General features: G+C 36.6%; 1 protein-coding gene across 3 annotated transcripts in view; it reads left to right on the top strand.

Moving 5' to 3' along the window:
* The window catches only part of LOC133549720 (serine/threonine-protein kinase PAK 6), a 72697-nt gene that overhangs the window by 20461 nt on the left and 30418 nt on the right, over positions 1 to 21818 (top strand). For all 3 annotated transcript variants that reach the window (XM_061895434.1, XM_061895433.1, XM_061895435.1), the window contains one exon: positions 12118 to 12365. In XM_061895434.1, the coding sequence (XP_061751418.1) occupies positions 12162 to 12365 (204 nt within the window). In that variant the 5' untranslated portion in view covers positions 12118 to 12161. The remainder of the gene's footprint in view (positions 1 to 12117; positions 12366 to 21818) is intronic.

The following is a 21818-nucleotide window of genomic DNA, read 5'->3' on the forward strand; positions in this document are numbered from 1 at the left end:
CCACCTACTGATATGGAAGAGTGTTACACGGTTACTCTGCTGAGCTCAAGACAGCACCGACACTCAAAAATGGCACTTTATTTGCAGATTATAATTACTGGGTTGCATAAAATATTTTTAACCCAAATAGGTGAAATTATATAATCTCCCACGGCAAACCAGACTCTATCTTGTGGCACACTGGTGTGCCGTGAGATACCGTGCACAGTGGATGAAAAACACTGGTGTAGATTAATTGAATGACTTCAACTGCATAGTCAACAAAGTGTGTTTTTCCACTTGCTTGGACTAACACAGTGGTTACTTCATATTCCCTTGGGACTGTGGTCTAGAATGACAAAGGAAAATATTCTGAGCTTCTAACTGAAGCGATGAAGTACTCTACAAGTTTGTTTTGCTATTTGTATTGGTATCGCCCGGCTGTTGCTGACATTATGGGACTGTAACAGTTTGCATTTCACTCATGAGTAAATATTGATCGATCTGCTTGTAAAAGGATACATGGGTAGTATCTGCAAATGTTGGCTCAGGCAACGTCAACATCTGCATGTTGAACAGCTATGCAAACAGATAGTGCCATACATGCACAAAAGGGAAAGAAGATCCCAATCTTGTGTTTCTGTCATTTCTTTTTCCCGGGCCATTGTTATTCAAAATACAGTCCAGGGTAAAAAAAAAAAAAACAATAAGAGAGATGCTGAATTCCCCTCTTGTTGTGCAGTTTGGAATTGAGTGCTGATATTTTTTAAAGTTTGCAATGCCAGTTTCAACTGCACCTTGCATTCGTGTGATTGGTGGAGAGGGAAGAAGTGGGATATCCTGATTTAAAAAAAACAACTTACAACTGAAAATGTTTTATAGCAAATAACTGAAGTAAACCCAATAACACATTTGTATAAAGCTTATCTTCTAAATGTAATAATTGCCAGTATTGTTGTAAATTAGATGAAATATTAAATATGTGGTATTGAAATCTACATAGTTTTTTTTCAACACAATGAAGTGGCTAATGCACAAAAACTACGTTTGTAAACAAAAACTACTATCAACTCCTATTTAAATCATTTGGGATTTGCTTTTTGAGCCTCCCTATATCCACAGACTTACTCTCTGAGTTTGTAAACACAAAGTACCAAAAACTATTTTTTCAATTAACAAGAACAAGAAAAATATCGCTTTAATAGCTTTGGTATCATTTGTATACGGATACGCTACAAGGTATCGATACTATCAACATCTGTACTTTCTTGTGTCGCCCTGCTCTGTGAGTGTGAGTGTGTGTGTGTGCGTGTGTTTGTGTGTGTGTGTGTGCGTGTGCATGTGCGTGTGTGTACAGCCAGCCAGCTTGGCCATTCATTTTCCTCTTGTCCTCCACTGATAACGTGTATACTGAAAGAAGTTTATTTTATTTTCCGCCATGTTGGTGAGGATTAGTATTTTAGAAGCGAAGTCGCACTGTGGATAGACAACGCGATCGTTGCAGCTTGCTCCCAAATCTAAGCCGGTGTTTTGGCAAGACACGCACACTCCTGGAATTCATGCAACGCTTGTATGTGTGTAACAAGGAATATGAAAATGTAATTGTGTTTCCCTGAGCGTGCATCCTTTTTGAAGGAATCTTTCCCGTGAGTACAAACTTTAGCCATGCAAATACTGGGACACAGCTAAAAAAGGCAAATATCGACCCTCGGCCGATCCAATCAAGCCATCTCTAACTGACAGCATACCCTTTGTACTCTGTTTAATCAATAATCAAAATAATACCTTATAGTGTCATAGTCAGGTGAGCGTTGCTTCGGGGTGACCCCAAGGATGCAGAGCACTGCAGGTGGAATGCAAGTAAAACACAATTTATTACCCAGAAAGGGGCATGGAACCCAAAACAACACACAAAGCATCAGTCTCAAAAGGAAGAGCAAGAGAGAATGATCCAGCACTGAAGTAGGGATCAAGGTGGAACTAAATAGAACTAATTAAACAAGGAACAGGTGTGCTGACAGGACATGGAACAGAAAGTAAAGGTGCTGCAAAACACAAGGACCATACAGGAAACACTGACAAAACAAGAGCACCAGAAAAGAAAGTAATTCTAAACACAGGAAAACCCAAACATAACTAAACTGCCAGTAGCAAGCCTGACAATTGTACAATAATTTCACCCCAAACAAAAACAGGATACATCGCTTAATGCGCCTGATGGTCACATGTGGCATTTTTCAGCCAGGTGGGGGCGCAAAACTTCCAGGGGCAACTTTTTTCCAACATTCCAACATACACTATACACAGGCTGTGGTAATGTTTCACTGTGGGAAGCCCCGGGCAGGGACACAATTCGGATTTCAGAAAGTGGCACAAGTGGCTTGCGTACAGGGGATGCATGTTTTGAAGTGATTTAATTAGGAAACATATTGTTCAAGGATTTATTTTGTGCATAAAATAACAAAATCAACAGAATAAATTTACCTAGGCTTTTTAAGATTGCATTACAATTTATTCACATGTCCTGGCTGGGAATCGAACCATCTCCACAGGAACAAAAAACTGATGCTTAAGCCATTGCAAAGCCTACGAGGGAAATTTGTATTCTTAGTCCCTAGTCGTAGTCCAAAACAGAACTACCTTTGAGTGGCGCACAAGGCTCAGCTTGTTTGGAATATTTACTTATTTGTGATTCATATTGCCGTGTGGAGGTCAACTCACTCTTATCTTGCATCTGACTGCTGATTGGTCTGCTGATGTGTGCTGTGAATTATTGTCACGTTGGCAAGAAGACAGCTCTAAAATGCCAATCAGTGAGCTTGTGGGTTGTTTGGGGGCAAGCTTTAGCCTCAGCGTCCACTTTCCGCCTGGCACTAGTGTTTGACTTGTCTCCATTCTATAGTGTAACATGATTTTGGAAGGTAAAAAGTGCAGGGGACAAAAACAGCTTTTTGAAAATGTTTAGTAGGACATGTCCCCCATCCTCCTCTTAAGTTACATCCATGGGCCTGAGTAATGTCAAATCAGGTATATCAGGGTAGTTTTTCACAAAATACGATACATTTAGGCTTCCGTAATTGTGATTTGTCATCCTGCAACACTGGTGTGTGAAGACGATGGCGAGACAGCGTGCAAGTTGCAGATATACAGGTTTGAAGTAGTGTTGGTGATTTGTTAAGGTGAAGATAAAGTTAAAAATGGTGTTATGCTATGATACAGACAGTAAAATGAAGCGCGTTGCTGTTGTATTGTTCTGACCAAAGCATACAGTCTAACATTTGAAATAGTAATTCATTATATTAGCCTGTAGTACGAGAAAACGTGGAAAGTGTTAGCGAGGGATGGCGACATTGCCTTAAATCTACATTGAAATATATATTCCACCCTCTTGCGTCACAATTAGTATGGATGGTACATAAATGATAATGAGACTCCTAATTTGGCTGCTGAATTATGTGGTGACATATTGTGTCATTTCTAGTTGTATTATTTTATCGAAACTATCAAAACTTTTCTTAATCTACATGTTAGTTTACTGTTAACAGCTTGTTTGTTACTTTCTGAAGTAACATGGTTCTATCTGCACTGCTTTTAAAAAGGTATTATCATTTATTGTTCTGTTGTTCGGATACTTTACATTTCTTTTGGGCCATACTACACATTTGGGTATCAATCCAATTCCAAGTAGTTACAGAGGCAGCATTGAAAATACAAATGCTGATACCGATACGTAACAGAAGATCATGAAATGATACAAGTTTTGATTACAATAATAATTAATACACTTTCAGTGAGTATGAACTGTTTTAGTTATATTGTAAAACTAACAAACGTTGCTTGGAGTGATGAATGAAGAATTATTTTGAGCAGAAAGGCTATGGAGGGTTATACTTCCGGTTCAAGGAATGTAACAGGAGGCACATTTTTAACCTGCAAACTTATCCAAAAAATGGCGCCATTGCACAAACAATAAAACACCCTTTCAATGTTTCAATGTCTCTTGGTCGGTGTTCCATGAACACCATTTGTTGAATACAAAACATTATGGGCTTTTGTGAAGAAAAATCCATAAGTTAGCCGCAAAATCTTATAAGCTTCAAAGTGTGGCAAAAAATTATCAGCTATTAGTCTGGAAAATATGGTATACAGCATTCTTATGCTACGTCGCCACACACATGGATATGCAATTATGTTTTGCTTTTCTTAGTTGTTTAGCTAAATAATTGTGCTTCCAAAAAAAATTGTCTCCTGTTACAGATTTTGTCCGACCTTAGAGTTTCCACAGGTCTCTTTTGGACATTGAGGTCTGACTCGGCTACAGCTCCTGACAGCACAACCTCCTGAGAGCCCTCACACCATAATGTTCCTGTCAGGCAGAAGTGAAGTCCTTCCAGCACCACCTTGTATACATAGGGGTAGCACACCGCCATGCGTTTATGCATCACTTAGCATATTAGCCTCGTGATTGAATTATCCTTGGAGGGTGACACGTCTCTCGGAGCAATGTGATTCCCCTTCACATCCACCCCCTCCTCGTTCTGCTATAATCCGCCCTTTTTTCCACAAGGAGCGCTGAGCTGATTTGACCAGTGCGTCCGTTTTACCCTGCGATGATGCGCAGGCAGAACAGCGTCATAACTTGCGCTGTTGATGCCGATTAAAGCCATGCTGGTCTGAGGGCGGAGGAGAGGCGGTCGGCATGGTGGCTCGCTGAGCCGTGGAAGACGGCAAAACTCATTTCCTCAACACCCACGCATCTCTCTGTGCATGATGGAAGATCGTATCTAGAATCTGGGCAACATTTCTCCGTCCCTATGATGTGAAACACCTATTTTAAAAATGCTGTGAATTAGGGATGTGCCGATTGATCGGCTGATTTCCGTGAAAAATATGTGACAGCTCATTGCCAAATAATGCTTTTTTGCCGATAACGGTGGAACTTTATTATGGGGAACATATTCACCATTAATTCGTTTCTTATTAAAGTAACAAAGACTTAATTTAGAGTTATTTGGACACTAGAAGAACATATAAGGGTTAGGGTTAGGGTTAGGGTTAGGGTTAGGTTTATAGTTGGGATTAGGGTTCGGTTTACTAATAAGCAATAAGGGTTAAGTTTAGGGTTAGGGTTAGTGAACTCTTAGCTATTGGCTTACTTGTTGTACAATAAGGCCATGCAAAATAAGACATTAATAAGTACTTAATAATGACTAATTAAGAGCCAATATGTTACTAATTTGCATGTTACAGAGCAACTGATTAATGGTGAATATGTTCCCCATGCTAAAGTGTTAACCCGATCACAAACACAGATCCCCTCTGGCTGACACTGTATTTATTTAGAGTTCCCTGGCTGGCAAGTGGCTAGAATCTAATTATGTGTGTGCATACACTGTGTGGACCTGCTAATAGTTATCCCCTCTATTACGGCAAAACAACTTGAAAAAAAAGATTTGTAACTGAAGAATCATTATCGCTATAGGACAAGGCTGAAAATGTTGCACACAGAGAAAAAGAATAATCAGCTAATGTAAAAATGGTGTTGCTATTTTTAAACTAACACTCACCATAAATACATCGAAATATTAACAATCAATACTTGCGATTGGTATCAATATTGGTATCAGTATAGAATAAGTCAGCAATAAACCTTAATTGGTACATCCTTGCTGTGAATACTTGGGATTTGTTAGTTATGTATTTTTTATAAATTTACAAAAACGTATAAAATACATATTTCCTGTTGTCACTCCTTGCGACCCCGTAAGGGACAAGCGGTAGAAAACGTATGGATGGATGATGTCATTACGTTATGTTGAGTGTAGACTTTTAGGACAATGTATTCCTTTTTGGAATAAGACATCAAAATTTGGAAAAATAATGCACTGTGAATACTTTGAGTGCTTATCTCCCAAACTGTTACTTACAGTAGTATGGGAATTCATAGGGCCCTATTCTTCACAGTTTGCCTGACACATGAAACGTGAAGAATTGGGGGGCTTCACTATCCACTTTAGCCGCCAGATTGCAGTAGTGTTTTGAATATTTTTAAATGGGTTTTGTAGCAATTCCAACCTTGACCACAGCGTCATTAGCTGTGTAGAGTGCAACGCTTATCATCATTTTTTAGCAGACCGCAATGCAAAATTATTAACCCCCCTCTTCCTCTCACGCGAGATCCAACCAGGAATGCAACCATACAGTGGGGCAAAAACATATTTAGTCAGCCACCGATTGTGCAAGTTCTCCCACTTAAAATGATGACAGAGGTCTGTAATTTTAACCAAAGGTACACTTCAACTGTGAGAGACAGAATGTGAAAAAAAAATCCAGGAATTCACATTATAGGAATTTTAAATAATTTATTTGTAAATTATGGTGGAACATAAGTATTTGGTCAACCATTCAAAGCTCTCACTGATGGAAGGAGGTTTTGGCTCAAAATCTCACGATACATGGCCTTATTCATTCTTTCCTTAACACGGATCAATCGTCCTGTCCCCTTAGCAGAAAAACAGCCCCAAAGCATGATGTTTCCACCCCCATGCTTCACAGTAGGTATGGTGTTCTTGGGATGCAACTCAGTATTCTTCTTCCCCCAAACACGACAATTTGAGTTTATACCAAAAAGTTATATTTTGGTTTCATCTGACCACATGACATTCTCCCAATCCTCTGCTGTATCATCCATGTATCCATTTTGGTATAAACTCAACTAGTCGTGTTTGGAGAAAGAAGAATTCTGGGTTGCATCTCAAGAACACGATACCTACTGTGAAGCATGGGGGTGGAAACATCATGCTTTGGGGCGGATTTTCTGTTAAGGGGACAGGACGATTGATCCATGTTAAGGAAAGAATGAATGGGGCCATGTATCGTGAGATCTTGAGTCAAAACCTCCTTCCATCAGTGACAAAATATAACTTTTTGGTATAAACTCAACTCGTCGTGTTTGGAGGAAGAAGAATACCGAGTTTCATCCCAAGAACACCACACCTACTGTGAAGCATGGGGGTGGAAACATCATGCTTTGGGGCTGTTTTTCTGCTAAGGGGACAGGATGATTGATCCGTGTTAAAGAAAGAATGAATGGGGCCAAAACCTCTTTCCATCAGTGAGAGCCTTGAATGGTTGACCAAATACTTATTTTTCACCATAATTTACAAATAAATTATTTAAAATTCCTACAATCTGAATTCCTGGATTTTTTTTCACATTCTGTCTCTCACAGTTGAAGTGTACCTATGATGAAAATTACAGACCTCTGTCATCATTTTAAGTGGGAGAACTTGCACAATCGGTGGCTGACTAAATACTTTTTTGCCCCACTGTATGAATATATTCTCTTCTGTATTGAATTGTTAAAATTAATAGTAGTGATGATACAGTAAACTCAAGGTTAGGATTAAATGCAATCCCTCGATACGATCATGGTCCCATGTGGCATTAATAATCAGCATGGGATATTAAAGTGTTACAACAGCGTTATGAAGGAAATCCTCACTGGATGTTTGTGTCCATGAGTGTGTGTTTTGTCCGGTTAATGCTCAGAAAGCCTGTGGGCGCATGCCAGCCCAGTGACACGCTCGTCAGGAAAAGGGCACGGAGAATGAATAAGCCTTAATTGACCACGCATCCTTCATTATACATCTGCTAACAAATGCATCCATTCTCCTTGGAAACCTTTTCTCATATCAAAGGGGAGAACCAGTGAGGCCCAACATGGCCAAAGTAGGCATGATTGGTACATAAATAACAGTATTTATGTATCTATTTTGATTTCAGTTACAACTCAACAGAGGGCAGGACTTGACTAAGGCCAAACTGTTAATAAAAATGCAAACATTGCATGTGGATGATGGACAGATTTTTGTATCGGCACCTACAATATGTTCTGATTCTCACCATATTTTGATCTAAAAGTTGAATGGAAATTGGTTTTGCCATATCATTTTCTGAACAGAAGAGATTAGTTCTGCTTAAAAATTCCACAGTTAATTTTTTCCTCAATGAACCGCAGGTCCCCGATGTCGGCAGCACACATGCAGGCCCAGATAATGAGGCTTGGAACTTACTTGGGTTTCCAGATATGGTTGTACAATATAGACATAAATATTATATAAATCATATAACTATAACCAATGACAGAGCTTTTAGTACTATTGTTATATAGTGGTAATGCAATTTGATGACACATTCTAGCTGTGTCCCGCAAATTTGACAGTGACACGCCAACAACCACGTCCTCAATGCAATGTAGCATTCTCGCTCGTGGCTAATGTCTCTCCACACTGCAAAGCTATTTCTAAGTCAGCGATTTGCGCCTTCATTGTGACAAAAATACTACGTTTCTCACAGGTATCATTATCACTGTAGGAGGTGGAATTCTTAAACATGCGACACTACACATCGTAGGAGGATATGCTAAATGTGCGCCGCAAACTGAGAGCTGTTGAATGTAAAACAAATATCGAACAGTAACAATATTCAGTATAGTACCAGTATAAGGTCGATACTACGTTGGCTGGAATAGTCAATGTTTTTTTATCATCAAAAAATCTTTTGTCATTTTTGTTGTTGTTTACAAACTCAGGAAATAAGTTCATCGACACAGGAGGACTGTAAGTGCAAAACTCAACGTATTTAAATTGGAGGCAATAGGGGGAAATAATTTAATCATTTAAGTGATATTTTTACACCGCCATCCTGTGTTTTTGTCTAATTATAATTGTGTTCAAAAATGTAATCAATTAATTATCTTGAACATTTGAAGTATCAGTAACAGCATTGGTGTGACCAATACTAACCCTGTAATGACTTGGTATTGGGTCGACACCCACATATTTAGTATTGCCAAAAACTATTGTAAAGTATCTAAACAACTGAAGAATAAGTGTTTATTATATTCTAACAGAAGTGTAGCTTCTGATTAATGCGAAGGGCTACCAGTTTGATACATACTTAAATAATTTGCCAGAAATAGCCAATTTGCTCAATTTACATTTAATAAATTAATCTGCATGTATGTGTGTGTATATATATATATATATATATATATATATATATATATATATGAAAAAATGGGTGTTTCTGTCTGTCATTCCGTCATACATTTTTTTCCTTTTACGGAAGGTTTTTTCTAGAGGATAAATGATGAAAAAAACACTTAATTGAACGGTTTAAAAGAGGAGAAAACACGGAAAAAAATAAAATTACATTTTGAAACATAGTTTATTTTCAATTTCGACTCTTTAAAATTCAAAATTCAACCAAAAAAAAATGAAAAGAAAAACCAGCTAATGCGAATCTTTTTGAAAAAATTAAAAAATGAATTTATGGAACATCATTAGTAATTTTTCCTGATTAAGATTCATTTTAAAATTTTGATGACATGTTTCAAATGGGTTAAAATCCAATCTGCACTTTGTTATAATCAGAGGTGGGTAGTAACACGCTACATTTACTCCGTTACATTTACTTGAGTAACTTTTGGGATAAATTGTACTTCTACGAGTAGTTTTTATGCAACATACTTTTACTTTTACTTGAGTATATTTATAGAGAAGAAACGCTACTTTTACTCCGTTCCCTTTATCTACATTAAGCTCGCTACTCGTTACTTTTTTTATCGATCTATTAAGGTTTGTTTTGGTTAATGACAGAGCTTCAAAGTAACGCATGCCTGCGTGTCACCAATCACATGCAGTCACTGGTGATGTTGGACCAATCAAACAGAGCCAGGCGGTCACATGACCGTGATACGTAAAACCCGACTTAAACATTTTGACAAACTTATTGGGGTGTTACCATTTAGTGGTCAATTGTACGGAATATGTTCTGTACTGTGCAATCTAATAATAAAAGTTTCAATCAATCAATCAAAAGTGTAAAGGAAAAAAGACACTTTTTATTTCAACCGTACTTCCCGTCAAAAGCCTAAAGACTGATCGCACAGTTCCTGTCTTCACAATAAAAGCGCCGCTCCATTGCGCCTGCATTAACAAAATAAGAGTCTCCGAAAGCCAGCGCAAAAAAGCTAGCAAGCTACGGAGTTTGCCGCCAATGTTTTTCTTGTAAAGTGTATAAAAACGAATATGGAAGCTGGACAGATAAGATGCCAAAAACCAACGACTTTCATGTGGTATTATACAGAAAAGAGGAACTTTTTTTCTCCTCCATTTTAAAACATAGACGTCTGATTCCAATCAATGCAAGTCATCAGAATCAGGTAATACACCAACTTATATTCTTGTCTTCATGAAAGATAGGAATCTATATGTTAAACATGCATGCGTATTCATTAAAACACCTTCAACATGTGAACAAAAACGGCAAAATAAATAAATAAAAATTATATACTGTATATATAAATGTATGTATATAAATGTATGTATATATATATATATATATATATATATATATATGCTATGTGTGTGTATAAATGATTTGTGTGTGTATGTATGATATGTGTGTGTATAAATGATATGTTTGTGTATGTATATGTATAGATGAGGTAGATCACCTCGACTTGGTCATTTACTAAGTAATTGATAACCGTTGCAAAACTTTTTGGGGTGTTACCATTTAGTGGTCAATTGTACGGAATATGTAATGTACTGTACAATCTACTACTACAAGTTTTAATCAATCAATCAATCAATCAATCAATCAATCAATCAATCGATCAATCAATCAATCAAATCAATGAATGCCTACTGAGGCTATGGTGCTGTTAAGTTATTGTGGCTCAATGTGCCATTTTTTTATTTTATTTTAATGTACTATTATTTAATATATATATTGTTTTAGTTGCTTTAGAGATATTCCTGGCTCTGAATTTGCTCATTGCTATTTTTATGTTTTTGTGCATTACTTGTTGCCGTAATCAGGTTACTCATCAGTTACTCAGTACTTGAGTACTTTTTTCACAACATACTTTTTACTTTTACTCAAGTAAATATTTGCGTGACTACTCCTTACTTTTACTTGAGTAATAAATCTCTAAAGTAACAGTACTCTTACTTGAGTACAATTTCTGGCTACTCTACCCACCTCTGGTTATAATATATAACAAATTGGACCACGCTATATTTCTAACAAAGCAAATCATTATTTCTTCTAGATTTTCCAGAACAAAAATTTTAAAAGAAATTCAAAAGACTTTGAAACAAGATTTATGTTTGAAGAAATATTTCACAAATATTCTTTGTCGAAAAAACAGAAGCTAAAATGAAGAATTAAATCAAAATGTATTTATTATTCTTTACAATAAAAATAAAAAAAATACTTGAACATTGATTTAAATTGTCAGGAGAGAAGAGGAAGGAATTTAAAAGGTAAAAATGTATATGTGTTTAAAAATCCTAAAACCATTTTTAAGGTTGTATTTTTTCTCTAAATTTGTCTTTCTGAAAGTTATAAGAAGCAAAGTAAAAAAAGGTATGAATTTATTTAAACAAGTGAAGACCAAGTGTTTAAAATATTTTCTTGGATTTTCAAATTCTATTTGAGTTTTGTCTCTCTTAGAATTAAAAATGTCGAGCAAAGCGAGACCAGCTTGCTAGTAAATAAATACAATTTAAAAAATAGAGGCAGCTCATTGGTAAGTGCTGTTATTTGAGCTATTTTTAGAACAGGCCAGTGGGCGACTCATCTGGTCCTTACGGGCTACCTGGTGACCACTGGTATAATACAACCGAAAATACAGAATGTTACCACATGTTAGTATTCAAATTAAAAACCTTTTTAAACCTGTTTTAAATGGTTCTATTATCAATATATATATATATATATATATATATATATATATATATACCAGCTAAAACACTTTCAGCGTCTACTCATTTCTGTGAGATACAGTATATACTCTATATACATTAGATATGAATGCTTTGAAAAACAAGTATTTACCCTACTGTATCCAGTTTTGCTTTAATTTAGCTTGCAAAGCCTAATTCAACTCCAAATGTGAAACTATGTTAAATTTGATCAAAACGCGGTTAGAAATAAGCATGTGATGTGGTCACATTTTGTCAGTGCCAGTAGTCAATGTGTAACTGGCCCTACCACCATTTAAGATACTAGACAGCAGCAGTTCTCCTCATTTCACAGTTGACAAATGAAAACATGTCTTTACAGGGATTTTCTGACGCAGGGAGGCTGTCTCTCTTGAGGACGTGAGGATGTTTCGCAAGAAGAAAAAGAAGAGGCCTGAGATATCGTCGCCTAAGAACTTTGAGCACCGTGTCCATACCTCCTTCGACACCAAGCGGGGTTGCTTTATAGGCCTGCCCTCACAATGGCAGAGTCTAATTGAGAACCTGCGCAGGCCTCGGCCTGTGGTGGACCCTTCCAGGATTACGGAAGTGGAGCTCAGGCCCAAAAAGGTAGACCACACGCTGCACTTTTGACCTGACCTTGAACTAATCATAATATTCCAACGCCGCCTATGAGAAAAGCAAACATTTTAGTTAAGTGGACATCATGTGCTTGTTGTTGTATCCCTCGGTGCTGCTGAGGCTTCCTGCTGTCTCAGAAAATGATGATAATGTGGAAGTCTGCTCATGTTTTTGCTCTCCTGTCTATAAAGGGAGTTGGGCCTAGGGCCCAGATGTTTACAGTGACAGCAACATGTTGAACCTATAAGTGGCAACAAGGTTTATCACTCCATATATAGAATTAATAATAGTAGATGTCTCACAGGTGCCGAGAAAACGCCATAAGAAATGCTTGTAAAGCAAAGAAAAAAAAAGAGTAGCATGGTAGATTTCCCTTACTATCAGAAGCGTTTACCGTATTATATATCACTTAAAAAAAGTCTGCGATGACGTGGCGACTTGTCCAGAGTGTACGCAACTTTCTGCCCGAATGCAGCTGAGATAGGCTCCAGCGACCCTCCGCGACCCCGAACGGAAAATGGATGGATAGATGGACTTAAAAAAAGTTAATTTTCTCAAAAGTCAACAGTGCGCCTTATAAACCGGTGAGCCTAATGTATGTATTCATTCTGGTTATGCTTACCAACCCCGAAGCAATTTTATTTGGCACATAGTGTAATGATAGGACTGACCACATAAGAGACACATGTGGACTGCCGGTTGGCGTCTGTTCAACAAATGAAGCGAGCAAGTACCCGCAAGCAAGCAACACCAAAACTTTGATGTTTTATTAAGAATATTTAACATTACACGCAGAGCTAAATAATCCGTCAAGATGTTTTAAAACGAGATTGGTAAACTAAAAGCTGCACCGCTTGAGAGATTATTGGAGCATTACGGCTACCATAGTCAGACGTACTGGTCTTCAACATACGGGTATTATTATGGTGTGTGTATAAGGACCCCAAAATGGCACCTATTAGAAGACATATTATCTGACATTTTGTCTCGCAATATTATGCAAAGCCAACTATTCTTACTTATTGGTACCTGCTGATGTTTATTTGGGATCGACGTAAGTCCCGACAATTTGTGCATATCCGCCTTTGTAGCCCGCGCCGTGGTCAAAATGCTACTTATTTTTCTCTATTCTCTTGTTTTAGGGCATTCATCCTCTGCTCTCACCATTTCTAATGTAAAGTAGTGTCAGTACACTCTCTATGGACGCACTATAAACTACCAGGACAACAAAGATGACTGGGAAAAGACGCACTCGTATTGGAGCCACTTAAATAAGACCGCCCACAAACCGGCACATCCTGAAACAAAGAACAGAAAGCGGCTTGAAGTTGGTCAGTAAAACATAAATCTATTCAACATTTGGACCAAAGAACCACCATTACATGTTATGTAAACCACAAAGATGTCTTTTAAATGTAGAAAAAAAAAATCATAATATAACCCCTTTAATGCACCTTATAATCCACCTTTTGTATACAAATAGACCAGAACAGACGCGCTCATCGGCAGTGTGCCTTATAATCTGGTCCGAAAAAATACAGTAGTTGCAAAAAAACAATCAGTTAATATTTTGTTTCATTAGTACTTTTTTATGATGAGAACAATTGAGTTGGTGTTTAGAGATTGGAAATGGGCAATGAACCTTGCCAGGCAAATAGTAACATACAAGAGGAACCTCTTACATGAAAACATTCACTTCCAGAACGTGGTCAACGTCTTACACTGCAAATTATTTGCCACTTTACAATATTTTAAATCTTTTTTTCTAGAAACGTTCCTAGTTTTAAGAGCTATTTACTTATTTTTAGTTATTAACTTTGTCATAATCGGAATTTCAGCATAAATAATCATGCTTTGTTTATTCTAGTTTAAAAATGTTAAAGCTGAGAAAATAACTATTCAAATAAGTTATTTTGCTTTTCCCCGCATAAAAAATTTTGTTTAAAAATTGCAAGTTGAATAATGCTTGTTTTCCGTATAAAATATTTATTTATAGCTTAAAAGTTCTGATAATTTATAGATATACAAATCTTAAATTAGGATGATTTATCAAGTAAAATTAACTGGCTGCATGGAAAATAATTTCACTCGTTTTTAATATTTTTTTCTAAAAATGTAGCATTTTTATCTTATTTTGTCAGCTCTTTTTGGCAGTGTCGAATCAGAAAGTAATAATTGAACCTTTAATGATCAATCAAGTACAAAAAAATATAGGTTAAACAATACTATGATATAAAAACATTATAACAGATTGACTCACAAGCGTTAAAAAAAAAAAAAAAATACCCTTCACATTACATTTGATGATAACCAAAGCTGGAGTCTGATTGCTTTGCGGCGGATGGTTTTGCCTCTATATTTGGAATGTGCAGTACATGCAAACATCTTCTTTTCTTCGCTAAACAACATTCCTTTTTTGTGGAAAGAGTGTCTCAAAAAAGTTAAAAAATGAGATCGACAAGGCCCTACAGAACGTCATACATGCTTATTGGTAAATCTGTATTTTTGGGCCACTTAAGCTTTTTTATCCACTTCCAGCAAATTTTGAATTAACGTAGGTTCCGTAAAAGAAACAAAATGTTTTGTATACTGTATTATTCAGTGCTTCCAGAATGTCACGATTGTGCAAATGCACGCAAATTTAATGAATCCCCGCGAATTATGTGCCCAACTTTGTCCAATGCCTGCAACTTCTCCACACATTGTGGCCAATCAGCGCCCTTTTTACCAATGGAATTTGTCCTTGAGTGACACCCAAATACGCACGTCAACTGTGTAATCAAAACATTGTTTCTTGTGTAGAGGCAATTCATTACCTTTTTATTGCTCAAACTGCAAAATTGTCACCCTCCTGCGTAGCTCAGATCTACTTTTGGTTTCTGTCTGTGGCGCTAAGTCTTCTGGGTAATGTAGTACACAAACATTTGTTTCCTTGTTTAAATGTATTCATAAGTTGTGTAATCATTATTTATCCAGTGTAAGCCAATTAAAAAGAGCTTTTTATTTGCAATGCTGACCCAGCAAAGAGGAAGCATTTGATAACAGAGATGTTGACGTATGATGATAATCTCTTTTCGTTTGTCATTTAACAACATTTACAAAAAAAAATTGCTATAAATTAAATGTACTGAGCATGTTATTATGAATTAAAACAGTACAAAAAATTGACGATGAGCGCTGAGTATGTGCTTATACCGCCACTTAGTGTCTACTTATACGTCTATGTGGAAAAGAAACGAGTAAAACATCAATACATTATTCGTTTTTAAATTGTATTTGTTCACATGGCCATTCAAAATTAATGAAAAAAATAAAATAAAACACAACTTTTTACGCAGATCATTTGTTTACTCCTCAATGGCAAGCAGTGACCCAAATTGCAGACATTTTTGTTAAATACCTTATATTTTTTTGCAATAGAAAGTGTATTTTAATTTGAAGTTGTGCGAAAAAATTAGCATAAAAAAAGGTTGATTGAACATATCAGGAACAATGTATTTTTTTTAATCAACATACGTACAAAAGGTGCTTGTAAAGTTTTTCTATTCTGTTCCTGTATTCAAACAAATGTGCTGGCTGAATGCTAATTTACAATAAAAATCCCATTAACAGCAATAATAAATAGCATTAGAGATTTTACAAGGTGATTTTGAACTTCTTTACCATATGGCAATCAGATCTACAGCTAAGATTGAACACCTAAACATATGATACATAACTAGAAAAGCACTCAGGTCCAGGCCCTACCTCCAAATAATGATAAAAAAGTTTTCCATTCACACAGTGATCAGCCTTCTGCCTAAAAGTTTTCTGTTATCCCATTTCTGAGACTTTGTCAAAGTTTATTCAAAATGGGCCCTCAACCTATTTAGCTATCTCCAGCAGAATTAAAGCCATCGAATGAACACTCTTGTCAGTCTCCGCTATCTTTGTCTGTGCGGGGTCGCTACCATACACACACTTACCTGAACATAAGGTAGCATAGTATAAATGATTTGGATCAGCCCCAAAATGTAATCAATTCTTCTTTATACCATTCATGACATGTCCAGTTTTGTGAACATCTTTCCATAACTTTTTGAGTTATGTTGCAAACTAACTAAGTCACTGTCTAACTTACGGACTAACTGACTGACAAACCCTGGCAATCACATAATAAGCATCTCAATGGTAGTAGTCTATTTTAGACAAAAGGCACAACAGAGTGTTGTAGCCACCGCAGGAGTATTATTAGACTACAAGAAAAATCCTCTTCCGATAAAAAGGGGAGCTTTGTTTTTGATCAGGCAAAGACCCACGACCCACTAAAAGTGCCCTATTTGAGGATCACTGGTCCACAATATGGCTGGTACTTTTCAGGTAAATTACATCTATTTGCACAGGTTATAATTATTTCAAAAGAACGTGATGAGGTGGCGACTTGTCCAGGGTGTACCCCGCCTTCCGCCAGATTGTAGCTGAGATAGGCTCCAGCACCCCTCGCTACCCCAAAAGGGACAAGCGGTAGAAAATGGATGGATGGATGAATAATTATTTTTAAAAGAATGTGATGAGGTGGCGAGTTGTCCAGGTTGTACACTGCATTCCGCCCAATTGTAGCTGAGATGGGCTACAGCACCCCCCGCGACTACGAAAGGAATAAGCAGTAGAAAACAGATGGATGGATAGACTGTATTTAAAAAAAAAAGTTTGATATGCATATACATGGATAATTAGGAATGGGTGCCTTTTAGTAAGGACTGAATTCCTTCTGTACTACTTGGTATTAATTACGTAAAATCAAACTGTGACATATTTTGACGACTTTGTTGCACGTGGCGACACCCTCAGCTGAAATATTCGGCCGACTCAAGCACTCAACCAGCACACAGAGCTGACTCAATCATACTGCTCCTCGGTAATGTTGCAATATTCCCTGCCAACAGAGCAAGTATGCCTGATAGAAAACATTTGAACATACATTAGGGCTCCACTTTTCAAAAAGTGTTAGCCCGATGCTAAATTACATTGAATACGCCATAAAGACGATATTGATTAGCATGAGCAATTTTACATGATGATTTCAACACCACCAAAATTTCTAATGCCTATCCATCCATTCATCCATCCATCCATCCATTTTCTACCGCTTGTCCCTTTTGGGGGTGGCGGGGGGTTGCTGGAGCCTATTTTAGCTGCATTTGGATGAAGGCGGGGTACATCCTAGACAAGTCGCAATCTAATCGCATAATTTGGTAATGAACACTCCAAAAAAGTTGTATGTTACAATCAAACAGCTGGTGTGTAGTATGTACAATACTTACAGTTTAAACACTTTTTAGGGCACAACACAAAACTAGGATGAGCTTCATGGCATAGACTACTCACTGACCAGGCAACACACCATAGCCTATACAAAACTGCCATCTAGCGTCTTGGAATTGCAACTGCATGCAAAGTCTCATATAACAACTGGACATCACAGTTATCATTTCCAGCTCACTGTTCAATGTTAAATAAAAATATACAATTTTGTTATCAAAAAAATTATTATTATATTGGATATTATACTATTATAAACATTAACTTATATATGAACACACACAGAAGTACCAACAATTGGTACCGTTGAGTATTGATATTGACTCCCAAATGGTACATTGGTTCAAATGTGAAAGGCTCCCATCTCCATTGTTAAGAATACTTCTCCCAAACACTATTGTTAGCCATATGATAAATAAATACATGCGTAGATACTAAGGGCCTGATCGACTAAGATCCAAATACTAGGCGCTAAAAAATGTGTGCAAACTATTAAATAGCATGTAGTATTAGTTGACGTTTTGCGTGTGATCTGCTAAAACTGCGTGTATGATTGATAACAAGTGCAAAAGTGGCGCAGACAACCCTATTTAAATGAGAATGTTATGTGTGCTACCTGCACTTTGTGGCGATATTCATGTTATCGGGCTCTCCAACCTGTGTGAAATGCGGAACAAACAGCACACATCTATAATCTTTAACACATTTTCTCCAATATAGACTTGCGATCTTGGCAACAGAAACTTAAAAAAAAAATGCTGTGACAGCGGGCTCTGCAGCGCATTCATGCGTCTGGACTGATCCAAATGCAAGAAAGTTCATATTGCGAGACAATTTTTCATATCTGCGATATGTTATGGGGCTGCACGGTGGCTAGTGGTTAGCATGCAAGCCTAGTCTGCAATCTCTCCTCATGCTTGCGTGGGTTCTCTCTGGGTACTCTGGATTCCTCCCACATTTCAAATACATGCATGTTGGGTTACTTGAGTAGTTTAAATTGTCCATCGGTACGAAAGTGAGAGTGAATGGTTGTTTGTTTATATGTGTCCTGCGATTGGCTGGCGACCAGTCTAGGGTGCATTGAAGTCAGCTGGGATAGGCTATTGCTTACCCGTGACTCTAAAGAGAAGAAGCGGTATAGCAAATGGATGGCTGGGTGGAGATATATCAATATTTCCTGGATAAAAAAAAAACAACATCATTAAACAAATCCCCGGCAGATACCCAAATGCAGCCGTTGAATTTCTTTTTTTAAATCAGCCCCTTAAGTAATTCAGCAGCTATAAAATTATGCAATGATATTGCTGAATAAACAATATGGCTAATATTTTTAGTTTAGGACACTCCAAATGTAGACACACACACACACGTAGAACATAGGATTCTCCCTCAGCGCAACGTACACCGCTATCCAGCTCTTTTCTCACAGCCATTTTTGTAATAGTTGTGCCAGTTTGCACGTAACTTTCAAACAAAACAACAACAAAAAAAAACCCTGCCCAGACCACATTGCGCGTGCTAAATTATTATATTTGCATCTTCTCCTCTAAGTATTATGGGCCTTCTGATAATAGAATATATTCTGCAGATTCATTAAGACAGACACGCTAAATCGATTGCGCTCCTTATTTTACTCATTCAAGAGATGCAATCCTGTGCGCAGGAGTTTAATAGATCAGCTTAGCATGTGCTATCAAGATTGCGTGTGTTTTAGTACACAAAAACCTTTAGTAGATCGAGCCCCTAATTTCTATTGTTTATGATTCTATTCTATTCTACCGATATGCTAGAAGACTTGGTCACTGGAGGACAGCCCCTACAGCAGGGGTCACCAACCTTTTTGAAACCAAGAGCTACTTCTTGGGTACTGATTAATGCGAAGGGCTACCAGTTTGATGCACACTTAAATAAATTGCCATAAATAGCCAATTTGCTCAATTTACCTTTAATAAATCTCTCTCTCTCTCTCTCTCTCTCTCTCTCGCTCTCTCTCTCTCTATATATATACGTATATATATATATATATATAGATATATATATATATATATCTATATATATATATATATAAAATGGGTATTTCTGTCTGGCATCCTGCCGTACATTTTTTTTCCTTTTACGGAAGGTTTTTTGTAGAGAATAAATTATTTAAAAAAAAAACACTTAATTGAAAGGTTTAAAAGAGGGGCAAACAGGAAAAAAAAAATAAAATTAAATTTTGAAACATAGTTTATCTTCAATTTCGACTGTTTGAAATTCAAAACTCAACCGAAAAAAATGAAGAGAAAAACTAGCTAATTCGATTCTTTTTGAATAATTAAAAAAATAATTTATGGGACATCATTAGTAATTTTTCCTGATTAAGATTAATTTTAGAATTTTGATGACATGTTTTAAATAGGTTAAAATCCAATCTGCACTTTGTTAAAATATATAACAAACTGGACCAAGCTATATTTCTAACAAAGACAAATCATTATTTCTTCTAGATTTTCCAGAACAAAAATTTTAAAACAAATTCAAAAGACTTTGAAATAAGATTTAAATTTGATTCTACAGATTTTCTAGATTTGCCAGAATATTTTTTTGATTTTTAATCGTAATAGGTTTGAAAAATATTTCACAGATATTCGTCGAAAAAACAGAAGCTAAAATGAAGAATTAAATTAAAATGTATTTATTATTCTTTACAAAAAAAAATAAAAATAAATGAAAATACTTGAACATTGATTTAAATTGTCAGGAAAGAAGAGGAAGGAATTTAAAAGGTAAAAAGGTACAGTATATGTGTTTAAAAATCTTAAAATAATTTTTAAGATTGTATTTTTTCTCTGAAATTGTCTTTCTGAAAGTTATAAGAAGCAAAGTAAAAAAATAAATGAAAGGCCAAGTCTTTAAAATATTTTCTTGGATTTTCAAATTCAATTTGAGTTTTGTCTCTCTTAGAATTAAAAATGTCGAAAAAAGCAAGCCCAGCTTGCTAGTAAATAAATAAAATGTAAAAATAGAGGCAGCTCACTGGTAAGCAGAGGTGGGTAGTAACGCGCTACATTTACTCCGTTACATCTACTTGAGTCACTTTTGGGATAAATTGTACTTCTAAGAGTAGTTTTTATGCAACATACTTTTATTTTTACTTGAGTATATTTATAGAGAAGAAACGCTACTTTTACTCCGCTCCATTCATGTACATTCAGCTCACTACTCGCTACTTTTTTTTTTTATCGATCTATTAATGTTTGTTTTGATTATTCAAAGTAAGATCCACGCATGCCTGCGTTTCACCAATCACATGTAGTCACTGGTGACGTTGCACCAATCAAACAGAGCCAGACGGTCACATGACCGTCACACGTCGAATCCGACTTAAAAAAGATGAAAAACTTATTCGGGTGTTACCATTTAGTGGTCAATTGTTCAAAATATGTACTGTACTGTGCAATCTACTAATAAAAGTTTCAATCAATCAATCAAAAGTGTAAAGGAAAAAAGACACTTTTTATTTCAACCGTACTTCCCGTCAAAAGCCTAAAGGCTGATCGCACAGTTCCGGTCTTCACAATAAAAGTGCCGCTCCATCGCGCCTGCGCCAACAAAATAAGAGTCTCCGAAAGCCAGCGCAAACAAGCGAACAAGCTACAGAGTTTGCCGCCAATGTATTTATTGTAAAGTGTATAAAAACGAATATAGAATCTGGACAAATAAGATGCCAAATACCAACGACTTTCATGTGGTATTAGACAGAAAAGAGGAAGTTTTTTTCTCCTCCATTTGAAAACGTGGACGTTTTCAGCACTACTGTCTGATTCCAATCAATGCAAGTCATCAGAATCAGGTAATACACCAACTTATATTCTTGTCTTCATGAAAGATAGGGATCTATGCGTTAAACATGAATATATATTCATTAAAACAACTTTAACATGTAAACAAAAACGGCAAAATAAACAAATATAAATTACATACTGTATATCCATCCATCCATTTTCTACCACTTATTCCCTTTTGGGGTCGCAAGGGGCGCTGGCGCCTATCTCAGCTACAATCAGGCGTAAGGCGGGGTACACCCTGGACAAGTCGCCACCTCATCGCAGGGCCAACACAGATAGACAGACAACATTCACACTCACATTCAAACACTAG

This window comes from Nerophis ophidion, linkage group LG03 (assembly GCF_033978795.1).
Source record: "Nerophis ophidion isolate RoL-2023_Sa linkage group LG03, RoL_Noph_v1.0, whole genome shotgun sequence".
NCBI lineage: Eukaryota > Metazoa > Chordata > Actinopteri > Syngnathiformes > Syngnathidae > Nerophis > Nerophis ophidion.